General features: G+C 34.5%; 3 protein-coding genes and 1 pseudogene across 3 annotated transcripts; 2 read left to right on the forward strand and 2 right to left on the reverse strand.

Annotated features, from left to right (window-relative positions):
- Positions 1–777: 777 nt before the first annotated feature.
- Positions 778–2,808, forward strand: LOC145610871 (cytochrome b561 and DOMON domain-containing protein At5g47530 pseudogene; annotated as a pseudogene).
- A 166-nt stretch (positions 2,809–2,974) lies between these two features.
- On the reverse strand, positions 2,975–7,038 carry LOC145611582 (inositol monophosphatase-like). The gene is made up of 12 exons (XM_081666920.1): positions 6,856–7,038; positions 6,692–6,747; positions 6,561–6,611; positions 5,441–5,521; positions 5,224–5,327; positions 5,062–5,146; positions 4,800–4,854; positions 4,677–4,720; positions 4,224–4,292; positions 4,029–4,129; positions 3,833–3,889; positions 2,975–3,287 (listed from the first exon to the last, which is right to left on the reverse strand). The coding sequence occupies exons 1-12, from the start codon at positions 6,866–6,868 to the stop codon at positions 3,191–3,193; spliced, it is 813 nt and encodes a 270-aa protein (XP_081523046.1). The 5' UTR covers positions 6,869–7,038; the 3' UTR covers positions 2,975–3,190.
- A 942-nt stretch (positions 7,039–7,980) lies between these two features.
- On the reverse strand, positions 7,981–13,972 carry LOC145610207 (putative MO25-like protein At5g47540). Its single transcript, XM_081665491.1, has 11 exons — positions 13,613–13,972; positions 12,100–12,261; positions 11,770–11,888; positions 11,375–11,449; positions 10,589–10,682; positions 10,246–10,305; positions 9,470–9,538; positions 8,954–9,052; positions 8,690–8,734; positions 8,510–8,612; positions 7,981–8,368 (listed from the first exon to the last, which is right to left on the reverse strand). Exons 1-11 carry the CDS (start codon positions 13,727–13,729, stop codon positions 8,292–8,294), a joined length of 1,020 nt encoding a protein of 339 aa, XP_081521617.1. The 5' UTR covers positions 13,730–13,972; the 3' UTR covers positions 7,981–8,291.
- A 3,028-nt stretch (positions 13,973–17,000) lies between these two features.
- Positions 17,001–20,149, forward strand: LOC145611456 (nucleolar protein 56-like). The gene is made up of 8 exons (XM_081666786.1): positions 17,001–17,320; positions 17,774–17,979; positions 18,111–18,268; positions 18,374–18,561; positions 18,659–18,911; positions 19,124–19,272; positions 19,371–19,502; positions 19,614–20,149. The coding sequence occupies exons 1-8, from the start codon at positions 17,116–17,118 to the stop codon at positions 19,910–19,912; spliced, it is 1,590 nt and encodes a 529-aa protein (XP_081522912.1). The 5' UTR covers positions 17,001–17,115; the 3' UTR covers positions 19,913–20,149.
- Positions 20,150–20,379: the final 230 nt, after the last annotated feature.

Below are 20,379 nucleotides of genomic sequence, written 5' to 3' on the forward strand. Positions count from 1 at the left end.
CAAATATGATGCAACAAGTAACTTGTATCAAATCACATTGGAGTGATACAAAGCATGCATACCAGATAGGATAATGTATAAAAGTGCTCGAATAAATGAATAAATTATAAATAAATAAATACTGTAGATAAATACAAGTATACATACTTCTTAAAATGTGTAAGATGACACATAATAAAGATACAATTATACAAAGCAAGCTAAGTACATTGTGCATCATTTTTACATAACAAAATATGTTCAATTTTGAAGCTATACCCTTATGGTGTGCTTTGTTCTTTTAATTTCGATCATTCAATTCGAATCTACAGCAGGATTCATGGTCAAATGTAAAATAAAATATGCTCTCATTAGCAAAGTAGCTTAATTGATACATGAAATAGTATGATAAGTTTATAACACTATATTGTCTATATTTAGTCCTTTTTTAAAAATATTACATGGATTGAACAATAATAATCCTGGATATTCCTTAACTCTATAGCTGTCTTGATAACATAATGTTAATGTATGTAGAATTACAATCTGTAACATCCTCTTGTTTTGCCATAATTTTTGACACTTTATAAAAACTTCAATATCATTTTCTTATATATGAAAAATATGTTTTCTTCCATTTTGATATTGTTTGTTACAACTCTACCCTTTTATGCACAATCGACGACTCCGTGCGCCAATTACAAATTCGCACCAATTTTCAATAAACCACATGGCTATAAAAAATGTGTTGAACTCCCCTTTTTTAACTCCTCCCTACATTACAACTACAACCCTTCAATGGGAACACTCGACATGGCTTACCGCCACCCCGGTGTTGGACCCGGCTCCTTGGCCAAGTGGGTTGCATGGGCCATTAACCCTACAGGAAAAGCCATGATCGGTGCACAAGCCTTGGTGGCATACCACAATGGTGACAATGGGTCGGTTTTGGCATACACGTCCCCTATTACCACCTATAAGACGGGGCTTGCTAAGGGTGCTTTGAGTTTTGATGTAACCGGACTAAAGGCCGTGATTATTAAAGACGAGATTTTTATATTAGCAATGATTAAGGTCCCTAGAAATAAGACTGTGATTAATCAACTTTGGCAAGAAGGGCTCATAAACGAGTATGGGACTCCCCTATGGCATAATATGGCTCACCCTAACCTTCACTCCATGGCTTCCCTTAATCTTCTTTCCGGAGACATCGCCCTCTCCAAAAAACCTACTCCGTTTAGAAATGTGAGTCTTGTTTCGGATTTCAAATTCCAAGTTATTAGTATACGTACGTGATGCTCAGAAACGAGAACATAGAAATTGTGATAAGCATGGACATATTTTTCTTAATATAACAAGAAAGTGCGGAAACACAGAAGATAATTTAGGATTTTAAATTTAACTTTATAAGTCATATAGATTGCAAATTGAACTTAAAACTACTTTAACGACAACATAAAAGTGGAAACTATTATTTCTGATTTTCATTTTATTTATAGCTTTCAAGAAAATAAAAAACAAAAAAAAGATCAAGAATAAGGCCTGAATTAATAGTAATAATTATTATTGTTTAATTTCATGTGAATAGTTTTTTTTTTCAAAAAAATTAAAAATATACATGTAAATATATATGCCTAGATATAGCTACAAGTAGAAGTTATACTCTTTTATTCATGCAAACATAACTTGGATTTCAGGCGCATGTAACAGTAAATATAATTGGCTGGGGAATATTGATGCCTTTGGGAATAATGATAGCAAGACATTACAAAGAATTTTTCCCAAAAGATGACTCAACTTGGTTTTATCTTCATATTGGGTGCCAAATTCCAGCTTATGTTCTTGGTGCTACAGGCTGGGCCATTGGTCTCAAGCTTAATAGTGTCCAAGGCCTTAGACATTTTGTCGACCATAAACGGATCGGGACGGCCCTCTTTTGTATGGCCACGTTTCAGGTAATATACATACGTATTTCACCGTTTAACAGAGTAGTTACGAGTACAACACTTTCTTTTTCGTTAGTTTCAAAATATATGCAACACTTTTTAATATGGTAACTACTATTTGGGCCCGGACAATATCCTGGATCATTACATAATATTGCATTAAAGTACGTTTTAATTTATGGGTAAAGTTTTTGTAAATGTAATGTAGCTTGATGGTAAGACACTTAATTTATGAGTAAAGCTTATTCATATTAACATTCACTACACACGCACACACACCTTAACATTTTGCATTCAATAAGTATGATGTAGCTTGATGGTAAGACATTTAGTTTTACCATTAGAGGTTGTATGTTTGAATCTCGTGGGTAACTTTTTTATCATACATTGAAGACATTTGACATGTAATGAAATCATATGGAGGAGAACGCCACGTGGCACTTATACTTTGTTTAAAACACCTTTTAATTAATATATAGTTAGATACTTCACTATTACGAAAACCCATTTTAATATGGTAATAATTAGTTTAATTTGTGGTAGGATAAATACCGGTTTCAATTTTTAGTAACCAACGGAGTACTTTTTTTTTGTGTTTTGAATCTATAATCTTCAGGTACTTGCACTTGTGCTTAGACCACATAAAGACCACAAGTACAGATCCTACTGGAGCAAGTACCACCACTTGGTCGGGAAGGCAACGGTAGTCCTCGGCCTTTTCAACATAAGCTTGGGTCTCACTATCCTCAAACCTGGTATAGATGCGAGGGCCGCTATCTTTGGTGTGCTTGCACCATGGGGGGTTGTTGCGTTAGTATTGGAAATACTTAAGAAAAGTAAGAAGACCAAGGTTGCAGCAAGCCAAAATAGCAGCAGTCATTAACAAGGCCCATGAAGCATGAACGTGTACATTGAGCCACCTCTAAGGTCTCTAACACAAGCTTTCTTTACAATTTAGCAGAATATTTTTTCTTTTGGAGGCGAAAATGTATGATCAGAGAAAGAATATATGCAATCCAGAGAGGATATATCAGTAGGAGACAAAGAGCTGGAAAGTATGACATACTCTTTTCTTTAGGATTCTTAACGGTTTCAATACATTAGGAACATTGATTAGATTTTAGACTGTAAACAATAAGAATTAACAGTTATCAAATGCTCAAAGGAAAAAAAAATGACCATACCAAATGCCGGTGTTGACAGAAAGAAGGTGCAACACCAGTTTTAGAATAAATGTATTGTTCATGTTTTGCTAGCTTGTTCTATCATTCAACTTGTCGGAAAGCCTCAGTAAATGAATCCTTAATAAGAGGGTTTGAAGCAGCTATTCGTGAGACTGTTATATCATGATCTTTACCAAACCTGAAATTAAAAAAAAAAAAAAAAAAAAAAAAAAAAACAGTAACCACAATAAATCAATTACTCGCTATCTCTATCTGAAAATGATAGGCTACCATCTAATTTAGTCTCAATTTAATAAGGCACTTTCCAAAAAAGCAAGTGAAATCTTGAGCTTTCTCATATTACTCTGATACCTTTGTAAGATTATAACGTACAGACAGCATTGGCAATTGGCATGATGGAAATACATTGAATAGTGAAGAATAAATGTGACGTTTTAGCTTATAATTACCCCAAATTAAATGTGGCCTATGAACTACGAAGTATTAATTAAGATGGAAGCTGTACTAATTACGAGAACTAAACACATCTTCAGCTTAGATTTTCAAGACAAGCATAAGCTGGTCAACACTCCCCTAACAGGCTAACGCTAAGGACCAACACATCTTTGTGAAGATAGAACATGATCTATGGTTTATATTTAACTTAAATGGCAAGAGGAAATCAATAAAACAAAAGAAATAACAAGAAATGCAAGAATTTAACATGACAAGTTTGTATCTTACGGATCAAAAACACAGCCTCCAGCCTCTTCAACAATTACGATACCAGCTGCCACATCCCTGACACAAGGGAAAACTGTTAAAACATGCACATTTTTTTTTTCATAAATATTCAGCATTGCTAATCCTAATTGAGTTAAAACTGGTCTTTGAATATAATAAGATAGATAAGAAGCAAGGACAAGACAAGATTTTATACCATGCACCCCCATATCCAGACTCATAGAAAAGATCAAGCCTTCCGCAAGCTATACCGCATAAGTTCAGTGCACAAGAGCCTGACATTCGTACAGATCTCACCTGATTACAGGAGAAATTAAACAGGAGAAAATTATTTATCTTACACAAAATGCTTATTTCTCCATATACAACAATATATAATTCAGATCTATACCTTGAAAAGCAATGAATTAATTCGATTTGTTGTGGTATCAACAGTGGCTTTATCGCGTTTTGTACCAGTCTGCTCCAACAAATGGAACAATCAATCATAAGTTGAATCTTATAAAATAATCTTGATAAGAATAAGGCAATAATGAATTGCAAGTATCAAACTCAGGAGACACAACACAAGAAATATTTCTAAAACCACTTCATATATATATAGTTCTCGAAGATAAAAAGTTAACAAGCCTCGGCAAACAGAACAGAGAAATTGATAAAGAAACACTGATGATCCTAAATTATCACAAGTAATTATGGAATCACATGAAAAAGTTGTAATTTTTAATCAATGGTAATGTTATATACAAACCTTAGGGTTGTAAATAAGCATTTAGCTTTTTAGCCCTTAGAGCTGTATACATCCAATTCCAAAAAATAAAATGAAAAATGTCTTTTTAAATACCTCTGTAGCAAGGAGACAATTGACAAGCTTATCTTTTGAAGAAACTGCACGAAGGTGAGAGATTAGGTTCTGAATAAGAAAGTCATGAAATCAAGAAGCTAGCAACTGAATTAGTACACTTACCTTGTATGGGTTTCCCATTCAGAAAAGCTCCTTGCCCTCGGACACCGGTGAAAAGCTAAAAAGCCAAAAGCCAAATGTCAGTTCATAAAACTTACACAAGTTCTGATCTGAACTTCAACTACTATATTGCAAAAAAAGAAAAAACTTCCTGCGTGTAGAGTGGTCAAAGGGACATACAAAGGTCAATTGTGGTTTCTTTAAGTGTTCAACCAACTCACACAGTCTAACCGTATCATGAATTTCAAGGATTGGCGGTTCTCACCTCATTCATAATTGGATTATATACGACACCGACAGCTGGGACTTTTCCGATGGTGAGACCAATAGAGACACACACAAATGGAAACCTGAGATTATCAAGGGATACAACTAAACTTAGAAAGAATTAACTTCAGCAAGAAAATTAAAGGTTGTAACTATTTACCCATGCACAAAATTAGTAGTCCCGTCAAGTGGATCAACGATCCATGTAGGATCATCTGTCAGCTCTGTAGCACCATAGGCAGCTGTAGTTTCTTCACCAATGAACTGAAATAAAAATAAAATAAAATAAAAATTTAAATATATGACATAAATGATCCTGCAATCAACATAAGACATTCAGAGTAGGGGAAATAAGGAGAACTAGAAAAAGAAAAAACCTTATGATCAGGGTAGAATTGCTTGAGATGATTGAAGACAAGCTCTTCGCATGCCTTGTCAGTTTCTGTCACCAAATCCACCTGCAAGTTATCCCACGATTAAATAGTGAATTGCTAACTTGAGCCGCTAACATCAGTTAACCAAATTATTTCCTCTGATTCTAATGAATAACTCTTCTATACCGTCTACATTAAACAGCAAGATTATAGACCCACTACCCGAAACACAAGACATTATGCACAAACAGACATGTACACTATACACTGTCTCACCATCCCCAAAAGGCCACATTCCGAAAGGTGCAGATTGATACATGGTAGTACTAAAGTGGATGGTAAACTCAAAAATCAGGTTAGCAAATTTAAGCAGCTTATAACATTCAAGAGCCCAATTTAATTGCCAACCAATTACCACATTCGGGGTTACACTGATTTATCCCCAAGGCAAGGTGTATATCCACGACATTTTTGCTAGCGTAAGGAGTTCCTCCCCAAACTCCGAGCAAATTTCATAGTGTACATTGAGTGAATGTAGCACTTAAATAAAAAAAAAATGTCAACCCTTCTCTCACTGCCTTCAAACACCACCAGATCATAGATTCTTTAGTAGCAATTAGACTACTAGTACAACAGTTGTCAATGTAAAAAAACCATTAGCCACAAATTTAACTAGATACAATTACATTATTATTTTCCACTTCATTGTTTAATGGTGAAAATCACTGGAAACTAAGCAAGCAAATAATCACATTAATCCTGTAAAATTAAAGGATTACATTATCTTCAACATCATTCCTAAAACTACAAATGCCTCAAATTCCAATTTTCCAAGAATAACACTACAGAGAACAGATTACTATATATACACCAATTTTCTACTAAATCGAAAAACGTCCATTATCCAGAGCACAATTCATTCCAATCTACCAAATTAGATAGGAAAAATGCCAATGCTACATCACCGAAAAAATCACAATTTGGCAGAACATTCATAATTTCTTACAATTTTACTGAATCTATAATAAATTAATGAAAAATCAGAAGGAAAAAAAAAAAAAAAAAAAAAAACATTGACAAAAATTAAAAACAACCCAGAATCTCAAAGTAGATTTAGATTAACCTGGCCTTTGTGCTCCACATTTTTGGTTTGATAAAATCCTTTCCGAATTACCTGTAATATGAACAAAATTCAAATTCCATTTTTTTAATTGATTGAAAAATCATACAAATTGTAGAGAAAGAGAGAGATACTTCGCCAGCTTTCTGGGCAGCATCAACAGCACTCGCAAGAAACTTTGAAAGTTGCTCTATTGATCATAATTTAACACCCAAAATTGATAAAGTTAACTTTGAACAAATTTAAGAAAATCCATTGAAATTACAACTGAAATATATTTAATTAAAGGAGGAAATACCATTGGTAGCCATTTTTTCTGAAATTACAAGGGAGTTGTGAATGGTGAATTGGTGATGTGATGACTGATGCTGCAAGCTTTAGATCCTTCTGGTGTTGTGTGTGACTCAGTCATCTATTTGTGTAACACCCTTTGTTTTGTTTCACTAAGAGGAAGGGCAATCATGGCATATACTTTACCGTTCTCTTTTAATCGCAACATTAGATTTTCGTCCTTTTATACCGTAACTTTCGTTTTTTAAAGTCGTAATGTTGCATTTTCGTTCTTTTCAATCACAGCTTTGGCCTTTGTTTTGGGCTTTTCTTTTCTAGATTTGTCTCGGTATATTCGTATATACTTGTAGTTTTAAATTTTTATTATCATTATTATTGAATAAATTGTTAATAATAAGATGTAATCTAACTAGTATTGATTATTAGGAAATAATCCCAACACCTTGCAATTTCACATACTATGAAAGACAATACAATTAGTACAAATATAGGGCAACTACATAACTATTAAAATGTTGAAAAAATAAACTAAAACAAGTTTCAACTTCTAATCGTATAGGCATGAACCAAACACTTGCAAGGGTGGAAAGAATGAAAATGGCCATTTTACATGGATTACCACCCATTTTGGTCATTAGTTCCTACAAGTAGTACTTGATTCATTTCTTTATTTTCCTCTCATTTTTTAATTCCCCATTTTTCCATTTTTCAGAAAAAGGTCAGAATTTTCGAGATGCTAAAGGGCCATAACATGGAACATGGAATAACCCCCACCAACCTTGGAATATGCCTATCTGCAAAAAATATGCTGGTTTGCACTTTTACTCCGCGACTTCTCACGGCTCAATCTTCTATTTCCTCATGAAACGCTAGTTTTCAACTAACATACGCTTCGCAAAAATTAGACAACTAACAGAGAGTGAATTATCCTAAATACGCGTTAAACTTGGGTTTAGATTAAACATCCGCTCCCTTAACCGTTTAGAACACAATCAACATATCATTGTCAGTTGTTTAACGTGTAAGTATTAGTTAATCAGCCAATGCATTGAACTCAGCCTTGGTATATAAGCATGTAAAAGATACAAGACCAAACCAAGACAAGATCATTTGGTGCTTAAATGTATTGCACTTTGAACTTGTCAAATCAACCATATTTACCTTCAACGTTTTTTTACAAAGGGTGTTCTCAATTGACTCAAAATTAGAAGAAATTGAGAACTGGAAGCTACCTTCTACTTAACATCTGTGGATCAAGGGGTAAATAAATTTAAAAAAAAAAAAAAGGAACAGCAAACGATCAGATACTAGTGCCAAACAGAGGACACCACGGTGCTGCTTAATCCACAGGTTTATGTTTTGGAAAAAGGGCTCAAGGGAAGGATAAAAAGAGCCGGGGATACAATGGAAAATGATAATACACAAACAATAAATTAAAATAGCTTATGCAAGCTCTTTGGGTTCAAGTGATGCGATTTCCTGCATGACTTGAGCCTTGTCTGCATCAAATTGTTGATCCTCTACAAAATCATCAAATCCATAAATCAGAAATCAGGAAGGTAATCTAAAATAATAGCCATCCTTGTGAAAAACAGATCCAAGATCTGAATGGAACATGGTTGACATACCAACTTCAGGGAAGGAAGAAATTTGTAAAATACCTTTATCAGTCTTGAGCTCGCCTAGCAATCGAAGAAGCTTGCTCTTGTTTGCAACAAGGATGTTAGCGATGTCAGCTGGCTTGTTTTGGTTTGCAGCAAATAGCTATTTGGAAAATACAACTGATCAAACACAGTAAAAGCAGATACTCATAATAAGAATGTAAAATTGCTGAAACCAACCTTGAAAACATGAAAAGCTTCTATCTGGATGGTTTTGCTCGACTCCTGCATTACCACAATAAACATTGAGGGAATACACTATCAAGGCTATAGGACCATGTAACTTTCACGAAGACTCCAAATAACAGATTTGTGTCAACCCCTACCCCCATTACACGCCTTTTCTAATACCTAGTATCTTTTCTATTGGGATAGGTTTTGGGACTGGGGTTACTCCGTTAAGGAGGGGGGCTTAGACAAAATTAAGTAACAAGTATTACTTACCCTTAGAAGATTCATAAGTATCCGTAGATTATCCCTGGAGCTCACATATTTCGTCATGGTTGCAGAATTGCTACGATCAAGCAACATGTCTCCTAAGAGCTGAAAGACACAAAAATAGGATCAGCAAATACATGGTGGCAGCAATTAAATTAGCACTAATCCAATCTTGAAAAAGAAAAGTTTACCACACTATGTACCAAATGATAACACAAATTCACAAGAAAAAGTAGACTAAATTCTAAAAAATACTAGTGGTCATTTGGTCGATCTTAAGAAATTACAAGTTCAGAGAACATGCAATTCCTATGAGTTCTCCAAAAAACCATTCCACTTAACTAGGGGGAATAGGTAAAAACTTCCCCCTTTTATGAGAAGTGGAACTTCTTAAGGAGTCTTTTTTTTAATTATTTTTTATTTTTTAAACACAAAGTTCCCCAATTTACAACTTCCCAAACAGTTGTGCTTCTTGTGTAACCATGAAACCACTTAAGTAATTACTGATTCCATTCTAAATACCTTGACTGCCTGTCTTCTGGTAATGTAGTTGGTAGATTCCAGCAATTTTGTGTTATACTCTGCAAAAAACTGAAACATGTAATGAACACAAAAAATCAGTACCACACTGACGAAACTCAAATAAGATACTGGTAGATGAATAGAGTGCTTAAAACAACTAAAATCAATCAACAGTAAGATAAGGCAACTCCGAAGACTTCCTTTTAGAGACTTTGAACTCAATAAGCCCATAATCTCCCAACACTAATTCTATGTTTGAAAGATTCTCAAACTAGAAACTACTCCGCATATCTAACTCACTGTTATTTAATTCACTAGTACAACATAGGGTACAACTCGTACAAGACGTAAATTTTGCCAAAATGTACCATTATCATGTAGACAAACATTTAAATAAATCGGATGTACCATATAATATTGTACATCCACTATAAAGTTACCTTAAAATAATCAAAAGTTATCCTGTAATGAATGAAAGTTACCCAGTATATATAAGTTACCTTGATATAAATATAAAGTAATTTATGCTTTATTAATAAAAATTACCCAAAAAAGTCTAAAAGTTACCCTAAATTCAATAAAAGTTACCTCGATGTATACAAAAGTTTTTATATCATGTAATATGTTGTTATCGGTTCATAAGAGAATTAACAAATTAAGTAACACTGATCTAACTTGTGTTATTGTTCATATTAAGGTACATGCTATGCAGTAACACAGTTTCTGGCCATTTTTACAACCAACATACAAAAAGAAAGAGAAGTATAATTTCTTACCCAATCATAGTTCTTAGTAAGAAATTCAGCTACAGTGGATTTATGCCTGGTCAAGAGTTCCTGCATCATGGCCATAACAGTGTCAACAACTGTAGCATACTTGAAATTTTAAGTCTAGCTCTAGCTAGGACATAAACAAGTATGTAACATATATAACAAAGATCTGGAAGAACTCCAAGTACACATAACACATGTGTAGCAGCATACACAATAACCTGTACCTGGAGTTTTCCTTAAATTCTAAGACAACAACCATTTTATAAAAACGTTATTAAGAAACCATATTCATTCTCGCGATCAGATAGTAAGAAAGAAAGGATCTACATAGATAAAAATGCCCAACCTTAAAAGTTGCAGCAGCATCAGCAGCAATGTCAAAATTTGGGAGCTGAATAAATTCAAAGAACTTCTTCAAATGCTCTGATTCCAATACATATCTGTAAAGAATAACAGATAATGCATGAATTTCAAAGATAGATAGTCATGAGTCATGACATAGAATTTAATGATGGCAGACTAATCATCCAAGCAAAAGAATGTCCACTGGAAGGTCAATAAAGTCAAATATGTCCATTAGGGACAAATTTCAAGGGGGGAGCTTTTGATCCGGGAAGATAGATACATATTAAAGTTGCTCGTGAATAGCAGTTTTGGCATGTAAGATATTATGGCTATCATAATTAGTTGTTACCAAGTCTTATAGGAGATCATAAATATACCATGTCGCTCAAATGGGGATTAAAGATAGTCAACGGAAATAATGAAAACGGAAGATTCAATAATGGAGCGAAAAATGTTTCTACTTCCTCCGTTTTTTAATTACTACACTTTCCTACTTTGAAAATTTCCCATCCTACATGAATCAAGCAAGACAGTGGCAAAATTTTTAATAGTTGCAACACTTTCCGTTTTTGACATTTCTTTCTCTCTATATTTCTCCTACCCACATGGGTTCCTCTTATTTTTCTTTCTATATCTCTCTTAAAAAATTGTCTAGGAGACCGTGAAAATAAAAGTGTAGCAACTAAAAAAACAAAGGAAGTATAATAAAGCAAAGTCAACTCTGAGCCAAGAATTAAGGACGACTTTTTCTTCAATGAAATTGAACAATCATTACTAAAGAACTCACTTGGCCACAACTTGATGACGTATGCACTCCCTCAACATGGAACCATAATGAAGGGCCATGTCCGTATTCTCATATCTGCACAATTAGTATTCAGGCAAGAATCAGACAAGAATCAGGAATCATAAACTAGGTTTAAACTACAAAGGAAATCTTTTCATGATATTATAAAGAGTAACTCATTAAATTTACTAAGCCCTAAATAATTAAAAATTTCAAGAACCAATCACAGATAAGAAACAATTTTGTGGACAGTCTAATCACCCCAAGTAGTTATATTACTTATATGATACATTATGCAAAGAGTTAGAAAATAAAACCGAACAAATAAAAATTATCACACACTAGAGGAAATTCTCAAAAGTATTAGCGTCAATTCTCTCATCCCAATAACATACCCTGTCATTAGAACGTCCATCAGATCTATGTTTCTTTCCAGGTAATCAGATGCAATCAAACGAGATTGCACTTGTTGCCTTTGCAAATTAGCAACAATTTGAGTGGCATCTTTGCGAGCCTACAAAAGATTACCCTTATAAAATTAGCAAAAACCAAGGGGCAGTGGGGGACAATCCTAAAAATGAAAGCAGCAGGTTTCTGAATAGTAATCTCATCAAGTGAAACTTGGGCATTATTGAATATTTGAGCTCCAATGGCAAAAGTTTTAATGAGAGCTGGGAAATACGCAGATGTCCAATTTTCCATCCAACAAAAGACACATGACATACCTCCAGGTTCAATTTGGGAAGACAATTGATAAGCAAGCGTAATGTGTTCTCTTTGAAGAACTCTTGGGTCAGCTGTGTGCAAGACTCGGCAACTGGCTCTGCTTCGCTATTTCCATATAAAACACATTTCAATTCTCGTATGTACTTACTTAGCTCTACCATCTGGAGGAGAAATGTGCAAACAATAAGTTGTTACTTAAAACCTCAAAACAAGGGTTAAAACTCCATATAAGAAATATCTCGAAAAAGTGGGGATTAACGAGAGGAAAATTAACCCCAAATGTTTTCTCTCACCATGCCACATCAACCGCCATGTCATACCGCATAAAAGGCAACCAAGTTTATTACACTTTTGGTAACATACCAATCATGCAAGAGAAGGGAAAATATATTTAATCGATACCAATCAAGCACCAAAATATTTTCAGAAGATTTCAATAGCAAAATTAAAGAAACTTTTTAACAATGATTCCCTTCGTAAATTGATACATCCCCGTGCATTAGCACAGGTGCATTCAATAAATACAAAGAAACTCATCTAAATAACGTGATAAAGCAGCAAATAGAAGACAAAAGAAAAAAGGTAAGCAGCATTCCATAAGATAAGCATCACTTTTGAGCCTTAATCTTGTACATAATGATCCTCTACAGATCTAGTACTTCACAAATCACAATAAATACGAAGAGCATACAATTAATGTGCTATTTTTAATTTAGTCTATTGCAATCCAAATTCATAACTTAGTGAATCTTTGGTAGATTTTCAAGATAACAACCGCGAGCCTGGGATATACAAAGACTCGAAATTGTTAACTTCATATAAGTATTGCTGGAAAAGAGATGATAGATGGGCCCATATGATCTAAATACACGTAAAATAAAACCCCCCTCCATAAATCCACTAAGACTGCTCACAAATAAGTGAACAAATCCAATCATTTACAAAGCTACACAACAAATGTACAAGTGAATTACAAAACGGAAAACCATTGACAGTGTATCAGATAAACAGAGCAAAAGCTTTAAGGTAAATGCATGAAATGGTATTGCTGACATTTCTAGACAGCTTTGACATCTAGGGCCAACTTGACTGGCCTCAATACAAGCCAAAAAGCGAAAAAGGTCCAAACTTTCAAACGTTTAGCACAAAAATCAACATAAAAAGATCAAATCGTAAAAATTAAGATCCTAAATACTGCCATACAGCACGAACCAAAAAAAAAAAAAAAAAAAATTAAGCTGATTCAATCTAAATTATAACAGACACAATAAACTTAATGAGACAAATACAATATTGCATATCAATTTGATCAACAAAAACACAAAACAATAAATTAATGCTATTTAAATCCAACAATTTCTGCTACTATAAAAAAAAAATTGCAAATCAATCAGAAAAGTACTGATCAATCTTAAATCAATTTTCTCGTTAACTATATATCATCAATCATAAAAGTAATAATTTTTCTCATCAATTATCCAATGATCAAACAAAAATCAAATTGAAATATACCTTCTCGTCGCGCTTGCTTTCACGAACACTACCCATATCAAATTGAACGAGGAGATCACGAGTAAGGCGGACAATCTCCGCCGGAGTTCGTGGCTTGGATTTGAAAAGACTCTTCATGGTTTGAGAATTGTTCAAAAAAGTTGAAAAATTGAAATGGGGTTGAATGAATCTGGAAATCCCCAAATTTGTACTAGGATATTCTCTCTCCTAGGGTTTGTGGTTGCAATCGATCAACATAATCAGTGGTGCATTGAAACCAAAAAGGATACAATACAAGTACATAATAATAATACGAGTATATCTCTTTTTATCATCAATCAGAGTGAGTTAATTTTTTGTCGCATATCTTGTGTTTGCACATGAAAGGAAAAGGAAGGATATTTGAGGGATTTTGCATTGTTTTTATATTTTAATGGTGGTCAACCACCCCAACCCCAATCAAGCCCAATATTTTATTGGGTAAGTAGGTACTACTCATCTTAGTACTCTAGCTTACTGCGGAGTACGAATTTTCGGTAGAGTTGAGCATGGATTGGGATGGCATGAGCTGCATAGGAAGACGATTAGACATTTAGACAATGGCCTTATTTTGCAATTGACTGCTGGTTGTTTGCTGTCAGCTGGTTTGACTGGCTGTTTGTTTTGGTTTTTTTGTTGGTTGTTTGACTTTTTACTAGTCTAAAAAAATGTTTAGTAAAATTGGCTGTTGGATGTTATTAGTAACTTAGGTAGCCAAAAGCTACTCCAAATAGCTTTTTCATTTTGGCTTAAAAGCCAGTTTTTTCAGCTGGTTGAAAAAACCATTTACCAAAAATAAATTTTGGATGTTTGACCAAATGAAAAAGCTAAAAGCCAATGAAAAGCCATTTACCAAACAAGCCCAATATGTCAATACAAAATACTACTCCCTTCATATTTTAATAAGTGTTACGCTTATTAAACTCGGTCGTGTTTTAATAAGTGTTACACCTTTTTTTTTTTGCAAAAAGCTACATTAATATATTATATATATATCTCCTTTCATGGTCCCCACCCAAACTCACTACTATTTTTTATTTATTATATCTTTCCTCTTACATTCGTGACTTTTCAATAAACGATTAAGGGTCTGTTCTCATACGATTATTTTCAGTTCAGTTTAGCTCTAATAAGTGCAGTTCAATTCAGTTCAACTCCTAATTTTCTTCTCTTATAAAAATATTCATTTCAGTTCAGCTCTAATAAGTTCAGTTCAGTTCAGTTCAGTTCAGTCAATTAGAACAGGCCCTAACTCCATTATCTTTCTTTTACGGAGTATAATTTTTTAATACTCCAAATTCCAATTACCCCACTTACCTCTTATTTATTTAAGTCAATTAAATTGTCTGAAACTATGTGCCGGTCAAACTGTAACACTTAAATAAACACGGAGGGAGTATGATTTAACGTAAAATGATCACGACACAATTCATATAAGAAAACATTTGGTTGGCCATGAATTGCGCATGTACATTATATTCAAATTTTGTGGATGATTAATTACATTAGTTGGTTAAATTAAAGTTTTGAAAAGTGATTTAAAATCTAGGATTAAATCCATTTACATAAATTATTTTTGCAATTCGCTCGTATTCATAATTTAGCATGAGCACAATCGGACGGCACATATCAACCTCTTTTTCTTTTTAACCAAGTTACAAAATACATTAAAAATGAGGGAAGTTTACAATAACAGCCCCCAACTTTTATTCACGAAAATGGTGCCCTTTATTTCTTATACAAAATGACCCTAACAAAAAAACATTTCTCGCAAATGACCTTAATGAGGTCAATTTGATGTAAGATTAAGCTATACTTAGGCCCTGTTCTTTTACGTTGAAATTCAATTCACTTCAGTTCAGTTCAGCTCCTAATTTCCTTCTCTTATAAAATATTCAGTTCAATTCAGTTCAGCTCAGTTTAGTCAATGAGGACAAACCCTTAGTGAAAAAACATGAAAAAGACATTAATACCTCCTCCAATACCACCTCATCACCCAAAACCACCACCACCACAAAACCCCAACCCAAACCCCTACCACCCGACCCGTATCCCCAACCCCACCCCTACTTGGACCAAAACCCCAACCCTTCCCATTCGTTGACTTGAAACCCTAATCACCAATCTATTTACCTAATCTGAAAGAGCGAAAGTAAGGAAGGAGATTTGTGAGATGGATGGTTGTTATGGAGAGAAATGAAGGAATTTTAAAGGAGGAAAGTGACAGCGGTGAAAGAAAGTGATAGCCATTGCCCATTGGAGAGGTGGTACACGGTGTGGTGGTTGGGTGGTGTCGGTTTTTTTTTTTTTTTTTGATTCATATGAGTCACAAGGGCGGGTACAACGGGGGGCGGGGGAAATTCCAGCATATGCTGGGGGCAAGGATCGATCCCGTAACCTCGAGGTTACGAGATGGGAGTGCTACCATCAAGCCAACCCCACATCCTTGGTTGGGTGGTGTCGGTGATGGTGATGGTTAGGAGGTAAAAGTGGAGGTTGAGGTTTTAACTATAGTCAATTTTAACTCATTAATGTTATTTAATTTATATAATTCTAATTTGACTATATATGTTACATGACTAATGGCAATATTATAAAAAAGGAACAGTTAGCTACAAAATTCATCACATTTTATCTACTTTGTATTTCAATTTTGCTCTCAAAGTCTTAGCAAGCATAAAACCAACCAATCTAATGATCAATTTTTTTTTTTGGTCATCAATCTAATTATCAATTTTGCGTAGAATAGCACACTTTTTACCATATTACTTCGAATTAATACTATGAGCTCAAATTTGACTCATCATACACCGTACACACCATTAATGAATAATGAATTTTGTTATCTTACTTTTTAAAGTTATATTATCATCTCAGTAACCTGTTTGGTAATTTTGTATCCATATTTTAAAAGATCGTGTATACCAAATTATATATATATATATATATATATATATATATATATATATATATATATATATATATATATATATATATATATATATATATATAGTGCAATAAACATGAATGTTTATATATAACTAGAGCAAACAAAATCTAACATATATAAACAAAATCAATAACCCTTGTACAAAGTTTCACATGTGGTTTTTGGCCACACCGTGTGACCGAAATTATTTGGTCAGGTGTTACTTGGTCAGGGGTTACTTAGTCGGTCAGACGGTTAGGGGTTAATTGGTTAAGGGTTACTGAATCGGTTTGGGGTTAATTCGATTGACCAGAGGTTACTCGGTAAAGGATTGGTGGTTACTCAATGTGTCTATTGATCACAAATTACAATGGGGTTAACTAAAAAATTAAAATAATAAAACCCTAAATTTCATTCCGCACTTCACTCATCAAAGGAAAACCCTAAACCCTAAAACTAAAACCCACCACCTCCATTCTCTGTTTCTTCTTCTTCTTCCTTGTTCATTACAGAGGCGAAGAGAGAGAAAGTGAAAAGGAGGAGAGAGAAAGTAGTAATGACGACGTATTTGCTATTCGAATCCTCATCTGGGTATGGGTTGTTTCATGCTGAAGGGTTAGATGAAATTGGGCAGAACACCGAAGCTGTTCGTAACTCTGTTTCTGACCTTAATCGTTTTGGTAAAGTTGTCAAGCTTACTGCTTTTCAGCCTTTTGAATCTGCTCTTGATGCTCTTAATCAATGCAATGCTGTTTCTGAAGGTGGGATTTCTTTCTTTTTATTTTCAATTTGTTTTGTTTTGTTTCTGGGGTTTTGTTGTTGGTGTTTATTTGATGTTTTTGTGCTTTTATTGAGAAAAATGTTTGATTTTACTGTAAGGTTTTGTTGATTATTTTGACTGATTTTATGTGCTGCTTGGTTTTTGAGAGATGGGTTCTGTGTTATTGAGTCACTCATTAAATGACTCAATTTATAACAGTGAAAATTGTCATGTCTTGAATCCTTAACTCTTTTTATTTGTAATATATGGAGTACAGGGCTTAGCTTTTGATTTTAGGAAATGTAGTTGTGACATAAATTAGTTATGCATTTGTTGTAAATGGTTAAGCTCCAGCTTGTTGCTCATCAATTACCTTGTTTGTGCCGAATGGTTTGTAAGCTTTGGTTTCTAAGGAGACTGAAGCTGAACTAATTTATACATTGCATTTGAACAGGTATTATGACTGATGAACTGAGAAATTTCTTAGAGCTAAGCTTTCAAAATTCAAAGGCCAAGGAATTTATTGTTGGAGTAGCAGACTCTAAACTTGGTGCTAGTATTTCTGAAGGGACTAACATTTCTTGCAGAAGTAATGAATTTATGTTGGAGCTTCTCCGTGGTGTTCGATTACACTTTGAGCATTACATCAAGAATCTTAAGGTTGTGAATTTTTCCCGTTTGAATTTGTTAGGGACTTTGTCTTGCACGGTTGCACCCTGTAAGCTTGTTTTTATTTACTGGTTATGGATATATTTGTCTGAAGGATGTTTTGCACTTCCCATTTTATGTAGCCTGGGGACCTAGAGAAATCTCAATTGGGTTTAGGACACAGCTACAGCAGGGCAAAGGTCAAGTTCAATGTTAACCGTGTTGACAACATGGTTATACAAGCAATCTTTCTGCTTGATACCCTTGACAAAGATGTTAACTCATTTTCAATGAGAGTCAGGTTAGCCACATGCTACCTACACTGTGTTCTGTGTTGCGCCGCGCCCCTCTTTCTTTTGAATGATTTTAGGGCTCTTTTAAAATCTCTTTGCCCTCTTTAATGCAGGGAGTGGTATTCATGGCATTTCCCTGAGCTAGTTAAGATAGTCAATGACAACTATCTTTATGCTAAACTGGCCAAATATATTGAAAACAAGTCAGAGTTGTCTGAGGAGAAGCTATCTGCCTTGACTGAAGTTGTTGGTGATGAGGATAAAGCAAAGGAGATTATTGAAGCTGCTAAAGCATCTATGGGTAAATATATTCATTGTTTGTCAAAGTTTATTTCACAAGTGCATTTAAAAATTACAAAAGTGGAAAATTCATCCTAATAATGCTGGCTTTCCTGCAGGACAAGAATTGTCTCCAGTTGACTTGATTAATGTCCAGCAATTTGCTCAAAGAGTAATGGATCTTTCTGAGTATAGGAGGAAGCTTTATGATTATTTGGTCACAAAAATGAACGACATAGCCCCAAACTTGACCTCTTTGATTGGTGAGATGGTCGGAGCAAGATTGATCTCCCATGCTGGTAGTCTTACAAATCTGGCAAAGTGCCCTTCTTCCACCCTGCAAATTCTTGGTGCTGAGAAAGCACTCTTCAGGTATTTCCTGATCCTTGGTGATGTTTGGTACTCTTGGCATCTTTGCATATTTTTGGTAAGATGCTACTAGTGTGGTTGGTTTTACACTTTAGTTTGATACATTATACCTTTGGAAAAATATGGAATGTTACAACTTGTGTGATCATCATATTTGCCGAGTAAGAAGAATCATTGTGCATTAGAAATGTTTCTAATTGTTACTCTTTGTTTAGGGCCCTGAAAACAAGAGGAAACACACCCAAGTATGGTCTGATATTCCATTCGTCTTTCATTGGGCGGGCATCTTCTCGGAACAAGGGCCGGATGGCACGTTATCTTGCAAACAAGTGTTCCATTGCCTCTCGTATTGACTGTTTCTCAGGTTAGTTCCTGTTGCAACTTATACCCTCGGCAAGCTGAATTCCTGTTGGGAGGAGGCAAATTGATTCTTGAATTTGATACATGATTACATTGATACAGAGAAGGGTTCTACTGTTTTTGGTGAAAAGCTACGTGAACAAGTAGAGGAAAGGCTTGACTTCTATGACAAGGGAGTTGCACCTCGGAAAAATATTGATGTCATGAAAGCAGCAATTGAAACCCAAAAGGATGGTGAGTATCACACATTTGTCTTGTTTGATGTTATTGTATTGAATTAGTTGATTCCTGAGGTTAGAGGATATTGTTCAGGCTACTAACCTTTCAGTTTAAAAACACGCACAGGTGATGATGATATGGACTTGGATAATCAGCCTGACTCTGCTGTAAAAAAGAGTAAGAAAAAGAAATCCAAGGATGATGATGTTGCTGCCACAAATGGTAGTGGGTTGGAAGAAACTAAGTCTGAGAAGAAAAAGAAGAAAGAAAAGCGGAGATTAGAACAAGAAGAATCTGTTGCTGTTGAGAACGGTGAGAAGGAAGATGGAACTATCAAGAAGAAGAAGAAGAAGAGTAAAGATGATGGTGAGGATGTATCAGCTGTTAGTGAGAGCAAGAAGAAAAAGAAGAAGTCAAAAGAATGAACAGGATAAAAGTTATGTTTTGTTATCTGGGTTTGCCAGATTTTGATTCGGTTGGCGCGTCTAATTACTTATATCTATGGTTAATCCATTTGGGATGTACTGATGTAGTTATCCCTTGTTTATTTTGATTGTAATGTAGGAACTGATGAGTTGTTTATTACTATAACAAGTTTTGATAATCGTAAAGGGTTATTGTATATTGCTTTTTTGGTGCGATGGGTTATTGTTAAATGCGATGTTTGATAATCGTAAAGTTCTTATTAACTGTTATTGTCAAGGCTATTGATAATATATGGATTATGGATGATGCAAAACAAAATTACATAACCATACCTTTGTCATTTGTTTCATTGAGCTAGCACCTAACGTTATCTTATCAAATGCAAGCATGCTTAATGATAGTTTGGTAATATGCTCTTGAAAGGGCCCATTGGTGACCGTCTCCCCACCAAGTTGAAGAACTACCC

Source organism: Chenopodium album, chromosome 24 (assembly GCF_948465745.1).
Source record: "Chenopodium album chromosome 24, dcCheAlbu1.1, whole genome shotgun sequence".
In the NCBI taxonomy this organism is placed as follows: domain Eukaryota; kingdom Viridiplantae; phylum Streptophyta; class Magnoliopsida; order Caryophyllales; family Amaranthaceae; genus Chenopodium; species Chenopodium album.